Source organism: Mustela putorius, unplaced genomic scaffold (assembly GCF_011764305.1).
Source record: "Mustela putorius furo isolate JIRA1106 unplaced genomic scaffold, ASM1176430v1.1 tig00000585_pilon_pilon_pilon, whole genome shotgun sequence".
In the NCBI taxonomy this organism is placed as follows: domain Eukaryota; kingdom Metazoa; phylum Chordata; class Mammalia; order Carnivora; family Mustelidae; genus Mustela; species Mustela putorius.
Genome location: NW_025421424.1, coordinates 2,497,887 through 2,518,403, shown reverse-complemented (window position 1 = coordinate 2,518,403; position 20,517 = coordinate 2,497,887). Strand labels below are relative to the sequence as shown.

The 20,517-nt window shown below is 44.4% G+C and overlaps 1 protein-coding gene across 1 annotated transcript; it reads right to left on the bottom strand.

Annotated features, from left to right (window-relative positions):
- Positions 1–1,928: 1,928 nt before the first annotated feature.
- On the bottom strand, positions 1,929–20,290 carry HMGCS2 (3-hydroxy-3-methylglutaryl-CoA synthase 2). Its single transcript, XM_004771040.3, has 10 exons — positions 20,123–20,290; positions 15,466–15,920; positions 11,959–12,084; positions 11,227–11,391; positions 9,733–9,898; positions 7,740–7,910; positions 6,679–6,785; positions 5,941–6,066; positions 4,068–4,179; positions 1,929–2,240 (listed from the first exon to the last, which is right to left on the bottom strand). Exons 1-9 carry the CDS (start codon positions 20,224–20,226, stop codon positions 4,073–4,075), a joined length of 1,527 nt encoding a protein of 508 aa, XP_004771097.1. The 5' UTR covers positions 20,227–20,290; the 3' UTR covers positions 1,929–2,240; positions 4,068–4,072.
- Positions 20,291–20,517: the final 227 nt, after the last annotated feature.

Genomic DNA, 20,517 nt, shown 5'->3' with positions numbered 1-20,517 from the left:
GTCCGGTTTAATAGGACATGTGATACACTCTCTTTCGCGGCTCAGCGCCTTTAGCTGGTGATCCTTTCATCCTCTTAGACCCAGCCCCAAGTCAGCCAGGCAGGGCGACTTCTTGCCCCTGCAGGGAGGGTTTTTGTTGTTGTTGTTATTTTTTGTTTTTAACACTTTATTTGAGAGAGAGAGAGAGCACGAGTGGAGTGAGGGGCCGAGGGAGAAGCAGACTCCCCGTTGAGCAGGACCCTGAGATCGTGACTGTCGGACGCTTAACGACTGACCCACCCAGACGCCCTTGCAGGGAGAGTCTTTGCCTGTCAGTGTTATCTGGACAAGGAAACAGATGGTAGGAGCAGGCCCGAGGGTGAGCATGGGACAGGGTGACAGGAAATCCTTCCCTCCTATGTTGACCTTACACGGAGGGGAGGGCTTTGTTCAGCAGCCAGCAGGCATCCATTTCAATGAAGTGCTCCCAGAGCTGCCATAGGAAGGCCTAGGGCTCAGTACCAAAGCTGGTGAAGAATCGGACCCGAGGTGGGCCAGGAATCTCGGTCTGCGCGGTGGAGGCAATGACCGATGGCGTTCTGAGTGCCTGGAGTTGAACCAGGGCTGATAATCACCTGGCGTACTTGGGGCACGGGCAGCATCCATTCAACCCGTCAGCACCCTGACACCCTCATTGTCAGATCTTATTCTCATTCCCACATCGTGTCCAAAGGACTCCTGAGTGGAGACACTGGGTGACATGAAGGGCCTGGTTGCTAAGGCGGATGGAGGCAGTTTCAGCACCAAGATCCCCCAGTGAGCTCTGTATGGATAGGTGGCAAGGCCCAGAGACTTATTGTGAATAGGGGCTTTTGCCAGTGACTCTGACACCACACCAGAGAGCTTAGGGAAGGCATATGCTGTCTTGTGGGAATGCCATCTAGGCTAAGGGCCTCCAGGCAGCTCGCAGGGGAGGAGCTACAGCTTGCAGAGATGGGCAGTTGATGGAATAGGAGGCATTCAGCACGCACCTGGAGAGAGGACTGGGGAAGTCAGCTGAACTCCTCCTGAGTTCTGAACTCAGATCGGGTTTATCTTGGATTTTCTGGTGCGTGTGGGGATATGAACAGCCTTGGGCCAGCCGTGAAGTGGGCGGGCTCAGCATCTCGTTCCCTTCTGCCCCGTGCCCCCTTATCTCTGGCAACCCCCCTCCAAGCCAGCCCTGTTTCCCACCAAAGGAAGCCAGCTGCTTTTCTACAAAACGGGGCAGCTGAGGAAGCTTTTTAAAAGACCTGGTATCCTTCCTCCCCCTCCCACCCCCCTCCCCAGCTCAATTCCCACTGCCATGGACCCTTGCTACTTCATAAGAGGGTGCTGGAATAAGCAGTGGCCTAACCCAAGGGAGACAAAGCAATCTCTAGCAGAAGAATTCCCTGCTAGGTATCAAAATGCATTTTTTTTTTTTTTGGCTGGAGGAGTCAAGAGCATGCTACATTAACCTGTGCTTGGTGTGTATTTGCCCAGAGACACTGGCAAGGCCTGGGCAAGGAGCTGCAGCCGCCCTTGAGGGCATTTCTGGCCGGGTCTACAGGTGGCGTCTTTAGAACAGGGAAGGAAGCTGGGCGCAGAGGCCGTGTGTCCCCACCTTTGTTCTCCTGTGCTTCTTGGAGAATGGAATGGAATGGGGACGGGGTGTGTGAGGTGAGCACTCAGTGGTGGGGGCAGGTGGGGGTCACGGAGAGTGGGGCCCTCAGAGCCTGGGGGTCTGGCGGTCTCCTCAGCATGTCAGCTGGTGCCTGTTTTGAGCCCTGGTTTTCCCAAGCAATGCAGTGAGGGACTGCCTCCTTCTCTAACTTTTGGGTTGTGTTGTATGGGCTTAGTTCCAGCTGTAACATCTAGAAACTGATGGAAAAACTTAAGAAATGAGTAAAGATACAACAGCACAGAAATCTAGTAATGATAATAATGGCCACAAGGGAACGTGACAGGCAAAGTTATCTGGATTGTTTTCCCAGTTCCAGAGGGCAAGATTTCGGGGCTAGGCTTTCTTCGCATCCCCTCTTCCACAGAGGACCCCTGTGCCACCATTAGCCCTGAGAAAGGCAGAAAAGACTGCTAAGGACGGCCCCTCACTCCCCAAGGCTGCTGCTTCTGGGGACTATGGTGTCCAATCCAATTCATTTCCATCTAAGAGTGGGCTTTTTAAAAGTAGGATCCATGAGCACAAACTCTGCTACTGTAGATCTTCCAGGAACCGTGGTCTGTAGAAATTAAAGAGACAAAAAAAAAAAAAAAGGACATTCAGTGTGAGCCTCATCCCAGGCATCCCTCCGGCCGTGCTCCCAGTACCTGTGTCTTGTCTGAGGTAAGACTATGCTGAGGGATCTCCTGTCTGCATCATGAGGTCTGGGAGGCTCTGCTGCCAGCCCAGCTCCATGCCTGGATGCCTGAGCCACCTGCGTCCAACGTCACAGGAGCCAGGGGAGAGGGGCAGGGACCCTGTGATACATTCCGCCTAATGGAAGAGAGGGTTGGATAGGCTGGACAGTGAAGAGACACCGCCACAGAGTGGCACACTGACAGAAAACCTTTCATTCGTTTAAGATTTCATTGTTGTGAGGTCCTTGCTTGTGTGAGCCATCAGCACGAGATAAGGACCAGAGTCCCAGCTTTCCTCCTCAGAGGTACAATGCTTGAGGACCATGAGAGGGAGGGAGCCTGATTTAGAAACTTGCCCTTGAAAATCCCAAATTTCTCTCTCTCTCCTTCTGATGACTGAACTACCCATTGACACATCTAATTGCCCCCTCTTTGCCATTGACTTGCCCTTAAGAATCCTATTACAAGCCAGCAGGCACACAAATGACTTAGGGGCGGTGTCCAAGTCTGTAGCCCTGGATACTGAGCTTGGAATCCGACCACATCTGCAGCCCTGGCCGGTCAGGCCCCTTGTCCACCCTGCTGAGCACTTAACATCACATTAGAGGAGGCCACGTGGGGCCGAGGGCATCCGGCCTACCCCGTGGTCTTCTTGCTTTGTCTGGGTATCTCCTTTTCCCCGTGGACTTCCTCCTCCTCCCCAGCTCCATATCCCACCCTCAGCAAACCTTCTACCCTTTACCTATCCAGAGAAGGGAAGCAATAAACACACACACATATAAAGGAAGTATTTGGGGACTGTATTTGTTAAGATTTACAGGTTGTTGAAGAAATGGCTTCTCACGCCTCCATTCTGCTTGTTTTAGCAACTTAGAAGATAAACTGAAGGTAGATGTCTGGGTCCATGAACTATATGATTCTAACCCTTGCCCCCACTTTTTTTTTTTTTTTTAAGATTTTATCTATTTATTTGACACACAGAGAGAGAGAGAGAGCACAAACAGAGGAGTGGCTGAGGGAGAAGGAGAAGCAGTCACCCTGCCCGAACAAGGAACCCGACACGGGACTTGATTCCGGGATTCCAAGATCATGACCTGAGCTGACAGCAGACGCTTAAACCACTGAGCCACCCAGACACCCCCAAGATTCTCCTTCTAAACACTTGATTCTCCTTTAACAAGTATCCCAACAAGTCTCCCATCTCCTCTTCAGGCAGTCCTCTTGCAAGAAACCACCCCCAAAACCCCTTCACTGATTTTCCAAACCTCACTGTTTTTACCCAGGTGAGGCTTCTGGCCCCAACAGAATCCCCAACACTGCATTTCTTCGTGAATATGTAGGAACCTTTTCTAAAGTCATTCATCTTTGTTCCTACCTTACCCCTTTGGAGGAATGGGTTCTGTAGGTTTCCCTAATAGATGCCAATTTGGTTTCTATAACATTTCTAGGGGAGCTTCCTATCCTGAGCAGATCAGGTAAACAAGTTGACTTTTCCCTGCATTCCAGAGTTTAAAACGTGCCCCTCCCCCAGCTTTTGTCTTTCCAGGGCAAAGAGCCCCACGGTTCTGGGTGGTCCTCATGGTACAAACTCCCCACCCCCAAATCATTTCCGAGCTATAGAACTTGTCTGGCCTGGTTACACTATTGGAACTGAATCTGTTTCCCAGAGGACAAACTTGATATCACTAACCCTACAGAATGTCACTTACCACCTTTAGACTGGTCGCCGGGCATACTTGCGACGATACAGCTCATCTACCCGCTCCAGGTACCACGTGCCGGGGAAAAGACTGCTTGTGTCGCCAGGTGGTGAGAAATTCACTGTGGCATGAGGAGGAGCAATACTTACTAAGAGGTACGTAACTTATTTGTGGAGCATAACAAATAGCATGGAGGACATGGGGAGATAGATAAGAGAAGGGAGTTGGGGGAAATTGGAAGGGGGGCGTGAACCATGAGAGACTATGGACTCTGAAAAACAATCTGAGGGTTTTGAAGGGGCGGGAGGTGGGAGGTCGGGGTACCAGGTGGTGGGTATTAGAGAGGGCACAGTTTGCATGGAGCACTGGGTGTGGTGCAAAAATAATGAATACTGTTATGCTGAAAATAAATAAAAAATAAATTTAAAAAATTTGCAAAATAAAAAAAAAAAAATAAAAAGTATCCAGTTGTAATAAAAAAAAAAAAAGAGGTATGTGAGGCTGGGAAGAGGAAAGAGTGCCAGGGATGCCTTCACCGTGAAGCTCTCCTGGCTGTGAGGCTGGCCACCTGCCCTAGCCCCAGCAGAGCACTGGACCAGCCCAAGAACCAGAGGCAGTCATCTTGGATCTAGTACATAAGCCTCAGTTATGAGAAATTTTACCGTAGGAGTATGACGTGTTCCTACATTAAACGTGACCTTCCTCTCCTGAAATCCTCACCACGCTCTCTTGCTGGGGATACCTGCCTTGAGGTATGTATACCTCAGAGCTTCCTGTCTTCTAACAGACACTTCCTTCTTAGCCCTAAGTTCCCTGGCTCTGATTCACTGTCATATTTCTGTTCTTTGTTCAACATAGTTCATCTCAGAAGTCCTATTTTTACTTTAATTGTTTTTCCTCTTTGACCTAAGATGTCCCTGTTCCAGAGAAGATGGATGACTACTAGGCCTAGGTTTTCTGGAACATTCCCAGATCCACGTACTCTATCTCCCTTTCAGATCCCATTGCAAGCCACGTGTCCAAAGTTTTGCTTAAGAAAATATGTTTTGTTTTGGTATTAAAACCACCATCTGGTCTCTCCAGTCATAACTTTTATTTTGTCTCCTTTTCCTTTGTTGCTTTTCTGGGCAATATTTTTTTCAAAGATTTTATGTATTTATTCAAGAGAGAGAGAGCACAAGCAGGGGAGAGGCAGAGGGAGAAGTAGGCTCCCCACTGAGCAGGGAGCGTGATGTGGGGCTTGATCCCAGGACTCTGGGATCATGACCTGAGCCAAAGGCAGATGCTTAACTGACTGAGCCACCCAGGTGCCCCACTGGGCAATATTTTGCTTTTATGTTCGGTAGGGAAAGGGGGGCAGGTGCGCAGAGACAGTAATATCTGTCGATAATAGAACTTTTTTATGTACATGAATTCATTTAATCTGTGTGGCAGTCTTGCAAAGTTGGTATGATTTTAGAAATAAGACAACTGAGAAAACATCAATGATTTCCCCAAGAGCTACTGGGGATCACAGGTTGGTTTAGATTTGAATATCCAGCTTCAAAGTCCGGTCTACTTCAGCGGTTGCATAGAGAGCAGTTTTAAAGACCATCTGCCAGAAGTCCTTGGGACTGCATTTTCCAGGATCCTGTTTTGAGTGGTTAGCTACAATCTATACTGGGAAGCCACATGCTACTGCCCACCTCTTCTCCACTCTGCCTCCTGCTTTCCTACCCAATTCTTGCCCCTTTGGGCCTAACAGATTCTCTCCCAATCATATTGTCTAGATATCTTCGCTCTGGACCACTGTAGTCCAGACTTCTGATGAATCCCCGGCTCTCTGCCATCAGCATGGAATCTTAGAAAATTTCCATCTCCTCTCTTCTCATCCTTTTCTTACCCTTATGGTAGAATTGTTCTCTTTGGTCCATTATTTCTGTGAATTCCTGAGGAGACATACGCTTCCGGGAGGCGAGGCGTTTTGGAAGGTCTGACATACTAGACACCAACTTCTCCAGGGGGGATCCTGGGAAACAAAGGCAAAATCATTATATCTGCGTCACTGTCATCGTCACTGCTGCCAATCACAAGTTTGATAGAGAGCCAGGTGCTGTGGAGGCTCCAACCCTGGAGGGCAGTGTTGTGTGTGGCTTGGAATGTCGAGAAATGATAGAGGTCATCAAACATAATGTTACTGAAACCTACTGGCAGACACACTCTTTTAGTTAAGGAATGTCCCGCAGGGTGTTTAGGTGCATACCCGCAATTACATCTCACAGAAAATAATCAACATATATTTACTGAAAATTTCAAATCCATAAACTTCCCTTGAACTAATTGCAACCAAACCACCATTAATTACTTCCTGCCTGAACTGTTTGCTGGAACAATCTGACTGGTTTCCCACTTCCGCCTTCATTTCTCTTCAATCTAGTTCCAAGTAGTAGCCCACCAAATGCTTCAACTCCATAAATGAGACAAACTTACTCCATTGCTTAAATCCCTTCTGGGAGTTCCTCTATTCTTAATCACAACATAATTCTGCCCATATGGGAGCCTCAGTAGTGAGGAGGAAGAGAGTGGTTTCTTTGACCAGATGAATCACACCAGAAGGGCCTAATAAAAAGACAGGACTCACCTGGAGAAGCATCCTTGGACACTCGAAATGAAAAAAAACTTGCTGCCAAGCCAGAGCCATAAGAAAAGGCCCCAATCCTAGAGCCAGCCAGGTCTTGGGCAGAGTATCTGCGGGGAAAGAAAGCAAAATCCAAGAAGCACGCTGGCATAATTCTGCCCTTCAAATAAGCTACCAACCTAACATTCCAATCTCGTCAACCTCTTGCAAGTAGAAATGGGCTCCAGGCACCCTGCACAAAGAGGGGCTTTTGGAAGACCCTGGGGATAGACCCAGAGAGAAGAAAACTTATCAGGAGGAGAGTGGCTAAAATCCAAGATACAGAAGACCCATTGAGCACAACACAATTGGGAGCTTCTTGTCACCTATGGGGACAAGATGAATTCAGTGAACTCTGGTGTTTGGAGGTCAGACCACTTCAAGGCTTCCATGTTTTCTGGTAATGTTTCAGCAATATCCTCATCGGTAATCGTTTGATTGAGTTCATATATATCTATCTTCTATGTTATGTGCAGGTACTATAGTACAAGTATTTCCTATAAACCCCAGAAAATAGAGTATCAATAGAAATAACAACCAGTATCTGAGCACTTGCTGAGCTCTAGTGTTTTAATTCCTTTACCCACTGAGCGCTCATCAAAATTCTAGGAGGGACGTGCATATGCTTTATAGATGGGGAAAATGAAGCACATAGGGATGAAGTGTTTTTCCAAGATCAAAGCTAATAAGTGGTATTGAAACCCCAGCTGTGGGTTCTAAAGCTAGACTCTCTTAACCACTGTGCTTTACTAAGGCCAGAGATTTCAAATGGATGAGATAAAACTATGCACTGAAGTTCTGTTACATGCTTGCTGCATCCAAGCACACCTTAAACATTCCTTGACATCATACATTGTCACTTTGGAGACCATTACTTAATCCTGATAGTAGAGCTGTCTACACATGTCCCTTTGAAAGAAGTTTCTTTCATTATCTTTCCTTCCTTAAGAATTTCTGAACCGGAAGAGGAACCAAATTTGGTTGAGCCCTCTGACCTTGACCATCGGGTGAGGGGCAGTACTCACTGGGACAGAAGAGAGGCCAGACACCCATACAGGGATGAGGTGTACGTATTCCCATTGTGCGTGGAGAGGTAAAGAGAGGCCTTGGTCTTCTTGTTGAACATGTCCAGGGAGGCCTTTTGAAGTGCCTTATCCATGTCCTTGTTGGTGTAGGTTTCTTCCAGCGCTAGCCCCCTGGGAGGCAAGCAGAGGCATGGGCCAGGTGAGAGACCTCAGAAGGGGAGGGAGGCAGCAAGGGGAAAAGTCAGAGCTCCTGCAGAGACTTCTAGGCACATGTTTGTTTTGTTTTGGTATGTTTGTTTGTTTTTTACAGAATATTTGGAAATACAGACCAGCACAAAAAACAAAAACAAAACAAAAAACCAATGTCACTAATAGCTGTACCATTCAGAGAGAGCCCTTAGGTCAGTTGTTCTTGTGGAATCTATCCCTGCCCTCAGAGGTTAACTAGAAAATAAAATCATGCTATATATTCCATCCAACATGCTTCCCTAACTAATTTTCTTTATGACATTAAATCAACTTCTCTAGCAATATTTTTAAAGGCTGCAGAATGAGTCATGATATGATGTGCCCTAATTGAACCAATCTCCCCATCCTGTCCTCACCAGTTAAAACTCTGCCTCTTTCCTCTTACACATGGAGTTGCTGAACCAAAAAGTGTGCACGTCTTTAAGGCCTTTGCTTTGTGTTTTCCTACTTCTTCCCAAAGCCCTTGTGTCAATTCACACATCTACTGTTGTCCATTTTCCTAGAGCCTCCTCCTTTTTAAAGATCTGACTATTCAGATCTTTAAAAAGGCTATGTGAGGGGTGCCTGGGTGGCTCAGTGGGTTAAGCCTCTGCCTTTGGCTCAGGTCATGATCCCAGGGTCCTGGGATCGAGCCCCACATCAGGCTCTCTGCTCAGCAGGGAGCCTGCTTCCTCCTCTCTCTCTGCCTGCCTCTCTGCCTACTTGTGATCTCTGCCTGTCAAATAAATAAATAAATAATATTAAAAAAAAAAATTAAAAGGCTATGTAAGAAAAATGGTAGCTTCTTTAAATTTTTTACTAATGGGCAAGCACATTTGCAAATGGGATAATGTGCATTTCTTCTTTGAGGAAATTTCTGGGGCATATCTTCTGCTCATTTTCCTATTAGGGTCTCGGTTATGGATGAGACTTCCATGTGTTAAAGATGTTAAGCTATTATCTTTGGCATATATTAGAATTTTCTTTCACGGGGCAGGTCTCGTAATAGTGTTTATGCTCACTTTGATGTTTCAGGTAGTGGCAGGCTTCGTAGTAATTAGTAATAGGGGCAGATGTTGGTAGAATACTCCAAAACTTGAACTAAACAGCTACCATACCAAAAGGGAATATTTTCTTCCCATTGGGAACTGTGTATTGAAGATTCTTCTATTCTAAATGTCTTGGAGTAATTTCTCAATAAACAGTATTCTTCTAAGAGGGGGAGCTGGACTAACTCTGTTTCATAGATCCGGGAAAATAAGGCAACAGGCAAGACATTAATTCAACAATGGTCATTGAGAATGAGACTTGATGCTCCCAAGCTGCCATCCTGTACTGTGATTATTCACTTCTAGGTATTTCTGTCTATACAGACTGGAATATCATGGAGTCATATTTACTATGGTATCCCTAGAGTTAGGTATGAAGCCTGGCATATAGTTGATGTTCATAAAATGTTTGCTGACTAAATGTTTTAGCTATACTCCCTTTCCCCTTTTTCTTATTCTCTGAAGCTTCTGATAGCCAGCCACTTGATCTAGAGGTGCTGGTAAATTCCCTGTGTTCCCTGAGATAAAAGATGGGGGAACCCCATGTAGACCATAACCCAATAAGTCATGTATGAACTTGGTGTCCTTTCTATTGTGTTGGAAGATTGTTCTTTTCTCACCCCCATGGTTGGCTGGTGGTACAGACTCAAGGAGTAAGGAAATCTCATCCTTCCTCAGCCCTCAAGAACCTCCAGGGTTCCCCGAAGAGGACCCACCTGAAGGCCTCAAGCCCCTTATAGAGGCTGGTCTGCGTGTCGCTGCTGGCTGACAAGAAGTCATTGAACATCAGGCGAGCCAGGGATTTCTGGACCATCTTGCAGAAGGGCGTGTGAAAGATCATGAACTGTAAGTCATCAAGAGTGAAAGGCCGATTGATGCCAGCTGGAAGAGGAAGTGTGAAAACAAGGATGTGCCATGGCCAATGAGCCACTTAGACCTACACTCCAAGACCGAAGTGTTCCAAGGGACATGAGGTGTCCCAGGGAACCAGCTCCTACCTTCAGCAAACACATGTAAGTTGTTCATTCACTTAAGCACTCTACTTATGAAGAAAGACGGGAAACAAACAAGCATTTTCTTCCTGTCTACTATTGCCAACCTTTATGACAGATAATTCCTCCAAATCAAGCTAGTGTTGTGTTACTTTCTCTGTTTTTCAGAAGAGGAAACAGAGTCTCTAAAATGTGAAGCTAGGTCATGTGTCCAAGTTTACTCAGCTTGAAAATGGCTGGCTTTGGATTTAGGTTCTGATGTTTCTGACTCTATAGACACCCCAGACTGTCTCTTAGAGCTGAGGGCCAAAGCAGCATCAATCAAATTCTACATAAGGTTAGGGAGCAAAATGAGAATGCTGAAAGAATACAGAGCTGGTGAGAGCAGTTAGCCAAGAGCAAGTTTACAGTGGATGGAAAGTAGGGAAGTCCAAGTCCACTGCCTACCTGTAGGGGCCAGCCGTGGTGGCTGGCAGCCCTCTCAGAGCAGTGGAAAGGGGCAAGAAGTGGCTCCTCAGGCCACTCCCTAAAGCATCCATGCTCTGACACTTCCACACATGCCTTTTTCCACTGAAAACTGCCTGTCACAGATGCACTTCTGGTCATAATAAGAACTCTTTGATTTTTTTAGAGTGCTCTGAACTTTTAAAATAAAGTTTATTTCCCTTCTGATTATGCAAGCAGCCCATATTTTCTTAGCGGGAGAACTCAGAAACTAAAGGTGAAAATAAAATTAACTTGTAACATTATCATCCAAAGAAAAATCAGCAACACTTTACTATACTGAAAATACAGATAAGATTTCTCAACAACGGCCAGGCTTTAAAAGGCAGCAAACTACAAATGGTGAGTTAAATCACTCCTGACTTCAACAGAAACAAATCTTAGCCCCAGTAGGATATGGTTACACTGACTCACCACAGTACCTCCCCAGGTGGCTCACAGTCACTGGTTTCCTACTGATGGCTTTGGTCCTAGCTTGTTTAATCTCTTGCATGCAGCTCAAGTAAGAGGCAGCTTCATACTTGAATTGGAAGCTTCTAGATGGACTTTTTTTTTTAGCATAGACCCATGAAAGGGTATAAGAGGAAGGGGACATGAAGCCATGCTCTTGAGATCGTTTTTGAAGGACAGAAGAAACCTTGTCTTAAGCTTTTAGGACCAACTCTTTGTCCCCTAGTAATAGAGTCCCCATGTTCTGACCTCTGAGCCCCATACCTTGTTTCCACTGGTTCTGGATTTTTTGACGGTATAACGTGTAACATCTGTCCAAGGCCCGTAGGTAGCACTGGATGGAGAGCTTCCCATCCACTATCGGGTACTCTGAAGACGCATCTGGTTTGTAGAAGTCGTAAACGTTCTCCATGTGGGTTCCTCTAAGCCCTGGCAAGGCACACAGGGGGATTCAGGACTGTATGATGTAGCCCCCATGGAACAGAGAGGATAGGGAGACATCTACTAACATTTCCCTGGCTTTTCTCTGCCTGAGCCCACTCAACATCCCGCCCACGTTCAAAGGGAATCGAATAGATGGTTGCTCTTATATAAATGAGATCTATTATTTCCCTTTCCATACCTTTAAGGCTTTAACAAAATCTGGAATAGATGCCAAAGTCTCAAAGGAGAACCTTTCTCTTTATACCCAATTATCTTCTTTCATCTTCAATTGCCAGTCTAGCACCTTAAAGGTCCTGGTCTGCGGCAACAATGTTACTCATTCTATGCATCATGATTCCAATATGTGATGGTGAAGAAGAGGAAATCTTGACGATCCTTCTGTTCCCTTCCTCCCTGCCCATGGCTCCCTAGTCCAGCCTTCTGAAGGCATGTGATGTCATCCTCAAATCCACACTTCAGTCCTATGTAGGGGGTATGCCAACTTGGGATTGGGAACTATGCATTAGCTGTTCACAATCTCTTGGTACCACATTTCCACAGTTTACTACAGACCTCTCTCAAGAGCCAGAGGGGCCTTGGGTCCAACCAGCATGGCCACAGCTCCAGCCCCACCTGTGGGGCGAGCGTTACCACTGGGATAGACAGCAATGTCTCCGCAGACCACCATTGCATAGCGACCTGTAATGAGAGAACAAGAAGTAATTATCTCTACCTGAGATCACGACCAAAATCTCGAGTAGACAGAGTGCTTCTTGTGAGTCAGGCACAATTTTAAGTACTGAAGATAGAACAGTGAACAAAAAAAAAATCCTTTCATTCATGATCAGCCTATATATCAGGCACAGTTATTCTCTCTTCATCAACAAAAAAATGGAGGTCCAAAGATTTTAAGTAACTTGGCCCAAGCCACCCAGCTAATAGATGGTATGGTTAGGATTCAGAGTCAGGATTCCAAATTCACTGAAACCCAAGAATCTTCTTTTAAGTACTGTAACAACTTCAACTCCGACAAAAAGTATTGTTTTATATATATATATATATATATATATATATATATATAGAGAGAGAGAGAGAGAGAGAGAGAATGAGAATGAGTTTGGAAACTATAGAAAAGTATTTAGAAGCTGTTAAAGAAAAGATTAGTAAATTTGACAATCTAAAAATTCAACTTTTTACAGAAACAAACTCGGACAAACTGGGGAAGTATTTAGAATACTTACAACCAACAAAAAGCTATTTTCCTTCATTTATAAAAATCTCATAAAAATCCCCAAAGTATGTAATGGGAAAATGGTCAATGAACATCCAAAAATACTGAAGCATTTTTATAATGAAAACAGGGCAAATCCTTATTTTTCCATATTAAATTGACAAAGATTAGAAAACTTAACAATACTTATCGTAGGGATATACTTTAGTACAACATCTCGAGGAACAATTTGGCACAGTCTTTTTTTAAAAGGATTTTTATTTATTTATTTGAGAAAGAGAGAGAGAGCTTGAGCATAAGCAATCGGGGAGAGATAGAGGGAGAAGTAGATTCCCTGCTGAGCACGGGTTCCCAACCTGGGGCTCCATCCCAGGGAACTGGGATCATGACCTGAGTCAAAGGCAGACACAACCAACTGAGCCATGCAGGTGCCCCAATTTGGCACATTCTATCAAGCTTTTATATCAACATATCTGGCAATTCCTTTTCTAGGAATCTATTCTTACAACACATTCTCACAAGCATGTAATGCTATTATGCAATGTTTATTAAAACATTTTTTAATAATTGCAAAAAATATACAGAACCTAAATATCCATCAGCATGGAACTAATTAAATAAAGTTTGGCATATTCATCAAAAGATATTGTAAGGCTTTTAAAAGATGAGATAGACTTTATACATATTGGTATGGGATGACCTCTAAGACATCATGGAGGTGAGGAAAAATATGTACAATGTTAAAAACCCAAACTGAATAGTTATATATGTGTATACTTGCAAGAACAAAGAAAAATTCTGGAAGAATACATAGAAACCATTAATGTGAAATTCTGGAAAGTGGTAATAGTGTGTCAAAAGAGAACTTTTTCTTTGCTTTACACTCATTTGTGTATATGTATTTATTTCAACTATGCATTTCATTTACTTCCACTAAAAAAAAAAAAGACAAGAAAAATGAAGTCTTCTGGACAATTTGAGGCTGTGCCACTTTTTCCTTTCCTCAAAACCTACTGTCTCTATGGGGTGATTTGGAACTTCCTGGTGAGTCCCAAAACTGCCTTTGCTCATCCGAGAAACCCCAGCTGGATGGTTGGTCAGATCAAAGCAGACATCCCATCTACACTGGCTTTGTTTGGTCTTGGTGGTTGCCATTAGCTTCAAGCTTAAATATGCTTTTTGTTTTGGTACAGACTGATGATTCACATCTCAATAGTTTATTTTTTCCTCCCTCTAAACAAGACATCCTGTTAAAGAAGGAATACCCTGCCTCTCAGCAGAATCTACTCATTGGAAATGACATAATTAAAGCTGATGATGTTCCCAAACAAGGTTCTGATTTTTGGTTAAAGGCTGGTGACTATCTCTTGCCCTTCATTTCTACTTCCCAACTAATTGCGTGGTTGGAAATATTGGTGGTGATGGCAGTAGGGGTTACCAAGCAGGAAAAGTGCTCTAAGAACAGATTTAATGATGTAGAGACTAGAACATTCCAAATCAATGGAACTGTTGATGGTGAGGCTATTCAAGGCATTCCAAAACAATACTGAATGAATTGGAGCATGTGGGTGACTCAGTTAGTTGAGCATCTGACATGTGATCTCAGCTCAGGTCTCTGTCTCAGGTTCCTGAATTCTGGCCCTCACTGGGCTCCACACTGTGTGTGGAGCCTCCTTTAAAAAAAATACTAAATAGGTGTGTGGAATTACACTGCACAGCAAACTGTCCAACATTTCTTGGCTTCTCTTTGAAATAAAGAATATTGAATTAGATAATCTCCAAGGTTCCTGCCAACATTAAGAGTTTATAATTAATGTTAATTATGGCTTCTACAGTTTTAAATTCCAGTTTCCACTTAGCATACAAAGTGCCTTGACTGCCCAGATAATCTCTGTGGATCTCTTGTACAGTCCTTTTACCAGCCTTGCAAGGGAGGTTGCCTAATAAAACTATGAGGCTTGAAGTGGTTAAGGGACTTGTCAGCAGTTATCAACAGAGCTAGATTTTGAACTCTCAACTTATACTGTTTCCGTTGGATCTTTCTTGCTATCACAACAGGGGGTTCTTCCTCCAGTATAACATCCAGAGAAGATGTAAGAAACAAGGTAATGTTAATATGTTAAGCAAAAACCATGGGGTGCCCAGGTGGCTCAGTGGGTTAAGTGTCTGACTCTTGATTTCAGCTCAGGTCATGATTTCAGAATCGTGGGATCATGCATCAGGCTGCACGCTCAGCACAGAGTCTGCTTATCCCTTGCCCTCTACTCCTCTGCCCTTCAAATTAAATAAATAAATAAAATCTTTTTATAAATATGTTAAGCAAAAAGCAATTTCCTAGCAAGTAGCCGAGGGAGTAAGAGAATATATACTCTGTATAATAGTCTATCCTGTGATTCTTTTTTTTTTTTTAATTCTGTGATTCTTTGGGTCTCCTCCTACCAGCATGTTTTCCCCTTAATACCTAAACTTGTTTAACTCTCTCTCAGAGGCTTAGGAGAGCCTTATGAGAAATAGGAATATATTGGATTTGGTTTGGCATCTCACTCCTGCCAAACACTGTTTAAGATATCAGATCCCCCATTTTCTCATGTGTAAATCAGGCATAACACCCACTTCCTAGGCTGTTGGAAGGACTAAATGAACTATGTGCCCATGCTACCTAGTTAACAGTATACAGTTACACAAGTCTAAGTGGTAATCATCATTATGGTTGTTGATGACAATAACAGCTGTGTGAGTAAGTTGTCCTTCCCTCCCTGATGAGACCACTGGGGAAATGGAGAAACAAAACTGAGGATTCAGCCTCTAACCCAGTTCCTTTCTTACATAAGGTCTCGGGAAGCACATACCATCCCAGGAGCTGGACTCTATCCAGTTGGCAGCATTGAAAAGGGAGGCAGTGCCACCGTAGCAGGCATTGGTGGTATCTATGCCCTCAATGTCAGTGTTTCCCGAGTCTTGGAAGAGCTCCATGAGCACTGTTTTGACAGCCTTGGACTTGTCAATGATGGTCTCAGTGCCCACTTCCAGCCGTCCCACAGAGTCCCATGGGAGCTGTGTGCGCTCCATCAGCCGCTGCACCACCGTCAGGCACAGGGAGTTGATGTCCTCCTGGACTGAGCAGAAGCCCATATGGGTTTGGCCCAAGCCCACCGTGTACCTCCCTGCTTCCACATTGTTAAACTTCTCCAGGTCTGTTTGGTCCACATACTGGGCTGGGAAATAGACCTCCAGAGCAAGGATGCCCACATCCTTTGGCCAAGTATCTGTTTTGGCCAAGGGGACAGCAGGGATGGTTGAAAACCTGTAATGGAGATAACAATCAAAATCCTATTAATGGTGTCCAGCCAGTCTCTTCAAAATACAATACAGCAATCATCTCTTTCATTTCTTGTCTATTTTGAAGCTATATTATCAGATGAATGCAAATGTGAGGTGGTTATCTTTCTGTTAAATTAGCACTTTTAACCTTATTAAATGTCCCTTTTTAATTCATTTTTGTGATATTCCTGTCACAAAATCTACTTCTCCTGATATTAAGAAAGCTGCCTTAGTTATTATTATTATTATTGTTATTATTATTATTACTGTTTGCATGGTGTATCTTTTGTTGTCCTTTTATACTTTTAACCTCTCAGGTCTTTATATTTAACACACATCTCTCCTAAACAGCACATAGTTAGAGTCTTTTTTTGTTTGTTTTTTTAACAAGCCTTGTTACAGTATTGGTGCTTTAACTGGAGTAACTGGTCCAATTATATTTATTGTAATGACTAATATAGATGGGATTAAATCTACTGTCTCACTCTTTATTTCCATTTGTCTCACACGCCCTTTGTTTATTTCTTCTTTCCTGCATTCTTTTGGATTAAACAAGTATTTATTATTCCATTTTCTCTCCTTTTTTTCTTTTAGTAATGATCTCAGAGATTACAATATGCATGCTTGGTTTATTGTAATCTAATTTACATTAACACTTCTGTTTTTTGAACAGTGAAAAACCATACTTTAACTTCCTTTATCCTTTCCGTCCCTTTGAGCTATTGTTGTTATGTGGTTTACTTCTACACATGTTATAAACCTCATAGGACATAACTTGAAAAATCTCATTCAGTTTTAAAGTGCTCCTTTCAAAAAAGAAAATGCCCTTCTCATCACTCCTTTTCTCCTTGTTTCTTCTTACTACACAAGAACACACCTATTGTTTTTTCTACTTTTTAAGGAAGCTTCCTGCTTGATTCCATCCTCTCTGCCTTTTCTGATTGGGCCTCCGAATATTTATGGAGCACATCCAACGCAGTGTTGGGTTCCAGAAGCACAGTAGAGAAGAAGGCATCCTTTGTGGCCACCAAGAGAGCATAGTCTAAGGGAACAGGCAGATATTCAACAGCTAAATACATGGTATAACAAACAAAGGCTGTGCGAATACAGAGGACAGAGAAAAATTCTACATGGGAGCAGAGAGAAAATGGGGGAGGGGTCAGTGGAAGAGGGAAAAGATAATCCGTTTCTTTCCTGGACCTACCCACCTCTCTCCTAATACCTGACTCCTAATATCTTGGTGAAATTCTGGAGTTTCTCCATCCAGCTTTAAGTACAGAAATCACCAGGTCCACCTCCAACTGTTCCTACATGAAAATACCTGAAATCTGGTTACTTTACTAATACTCTTCATTTTGCAGATGGTGAAAAAAATCAAGGCAAGCATTGGTGAAGTGTTGTGCTCAGAGTACCTTCATGGTTACTCATGTGTTAGAAATAGCCTGTCCTTTCACTACCTTGGGTGCCACCAAAGCACTCGTGAGTGCCACCAGAGTCCTTTGACTCATACCTAGCTATAGAATGCCTAACCATTGTGAGAGGATGGCTCCACAGGCCTACGCATTTAGCTCTATGACACAGGAACTGTAGCTCAGATTGAGTGTGTCTGTCAATCACCCTGAGGATTCTGGACTTCTGGTAAATCCCAGTTCTCCCATCAGAAAGGTCGCTGAGACAAAGTGTATCACAAGATCATAAGACAATGAGGCAAAGTATAAATGTTCACCCATATCTGATAAGAGAGGTTTGGAATTTAGTTATCTGCCCTATTTATTTGGTGTTCCCCAGATAATTGGAGTTTGTACTCTCAAATATTTGTGGAGAATCTTACCCAGTATGTTGGAGCTAATGGTTAGCCAGCAGAGGTCCTGCACTTGGCTGACTCTCCCCTCAGCCTCATTATCATTCTGTCTTCTCGTTCTCAATTCTGCATTCTCATTCTCTCTCCCTTCCTCTCTTTCCAGTTAGAATTCTAAGCTTTCAAGGAGAGGCTCCAAGAATCAGTCACCTGTTAACTTTTGAAACTGTCTTAATAGGGGGCTATTTCTGGAAAAGGATTCTAGAGCCTTGAAGAAGAGTTAGCATGTAGAGGCTTCCAGAAAGATCAGACCACTGGAGTTAAGAGTGCTCTTCTTATCTGTATATTTTCTCTAGGAAACTTTATTTAATCTAGTATCAGTATTGTTCTGAGGTTGCTTGGTTTAAGAATATGCATTAAGCTTTTCTTTCTTTATTCCAATTCTCCTTCTGTTTCAAAATTCACCATTACATGCCAGGCACCGTGCGAGTGAGAGGCTGCCGAGGTGGAGAGAGTTGACAAAGAAAAGAGGAGGTCAATGATCTGAGGACTTCCTTGACCAGTGGGAGTAATAAAAGGGCACATACATGCATACCCCAGCTGGGACTCAGAATGTGATAAGGACCTCGAGAGGAATATAGGCAAAATCACACCGGAGTTTGGAGGAAGCAGAGATTTCCTGTGGTTGGTAGGCTCAGAAAAATCTTCATGGAAGAGGCCACATTTGAGACAGACTTTGATGGGTGAGCGGAACTTCTGCTGGTAAAGAACTGGAGCGGGGTTGGAGGAGGTGGTAGTCACAGTGGGAGATGACTGAGCAAGTAAGGTAGAGTGGAGAGTGAAGGTGATTAGGGACACAGCACATGTGAAAAGCAGGTGGGGACCGCCAAGCGGATGGCACCACTCTTCGTTAACCTGCAGGGAAGCATCGTTAACCATGTGATGGGAGCAGTTCTTGGGTTGGATTGAGAGCTGAGGCAGGTTGCAGAAGAGGAGACCGATATACAGAGAAAGAGAGACTCATAGGAAAGATCCTTAATACTCTTTCAGACCACAGAAAACAGGATGAGCTGTGGGTACACTGGAAAAGGGTAAAATGTCAGCCAAGGATGCCTGAAGGAGGGGCAGGTTGGATGAGTTCTGAGGTTTGTCTTGCTGGGCAGCAGCCCACTGTTACTTACTGAAACAAGCAACCCCATGTCAATCCTTTCCTCTCAGATGCAAGAACAGGTCAAATGCTGAGCTAGGACATTCGGCCTGTCTAAAGAGGGTGAAGGAGGGTATGAACAATGGCAGAGAGTGAGGAAGAAAATAAGAAGGCTAAGGAGCGTCATCCCCTACTCCACACATTCATGAAGCCAGGTCTGGATCCCAGGCAAGGGAAGACACTGAGTCAAAGTCATTTTTCTAAGCCGTCATAGAGTGCAGTGTGGAAGTGGGAGAAATGGCTAGTCTCAGGGTACAGTGCATGGTTCGGAGATTGAAGGCCCTAGCTATAGCTATTACCATCGGTGTTGGGAGGCTCCAAGCACATGGGCCAAGCTGAGGAGTGCTTACAAATACAAGGCATGAAAACAAACAAACAAACAAACAAAACAAATACAAGGCATGCATGTGTGCTTCTGTGCACAACACATTGCACACAGACATACACTCTTATATTAACACCCCATTCCCCCTTTCACAAAATCAGAGGGCAGAGGAACAGGCTTCTGATCCCCAGCCCGTTTGGAATCTTGCTGCAATGATGTGAAGCAGCTGGTTTGACCAACACTGCCATTGGCACAGAGCACTATGGGTCTTGGCAGGAGCTGGAGGTAAAGGGGTTACGGTGGTGGAAAGAAGAATGCCGGGGGCCCTGGAACCGATATTTCCACTGTTTCATGCCGCTGGGCAGTGAAAGATGTCACCATCTATGAACAGCAGGTATCAGAGATTTGGGATCCTGGAATTCTAGCTGAGAGAGACCTACCATCTGTTTAGAGAGGAGGTAACTGAAAACCTAACAGGTTAACTTGATCATGTAAGGCTGTGTACAAGCCTCGCCAACATTTCACTGGGATTCTAATGAGCTTTTCTTTTTTTTTTTTTTAAAGATTTTATTTATTTATTTGACAGAGAGAGATCACAGTAGGAGAGAGGAAGGGAAGAGATCACAGAGAGAGGAAGGGAAGCAGGCCCCCTGCCAAGCAGAGAGCCCGATATGGGACTCGATCCCAGGACCCTGAGATCATGACCCGAGCCGAAGGCAGCGGCTTAACCCACTGAGCCACCCAGGCGCCCTAATGAGCTTTTCTTTATGGCAGGATTTCTATCTACCTATCTTTTACTGGTTCTATGACACTTCTCAAAGTGTGGCCTGCACAGTCCCTGTGAACATGACTCACCTTTGGTGGGCTGTGGGAAGATGGCTAGCAGGTGAGATGAAGACGTCCTGCATTGCTGTCTTCACTTGCAAGACCCGCTTCACTGAAGTCAACAGCCGCTGCATTTCCAAAGGAACGAGCACAAAGCCAACAGTTCACAGCCCTTGGGAGAGTTGCCCAGCTGGGCCCCATTGGGCTTTATAGAGCTCTGAGACTCCTGCCTCTGGAAGCCCCGCCCCTGCTTATCGAGGCTCAGATGACTTCTAAAACTGGGCCAAAGTTCTCACTCAGAACATGGGCAAGTGGAAGGAAAATATCATCCCTCCAACTTGTACACAGCTGCCCTGATCCTAGGCACGTGAGGGAATGGATGGCTCTGATTCCTTTCTCAGGCTCTTGTGGTAGCTTTTCCTACG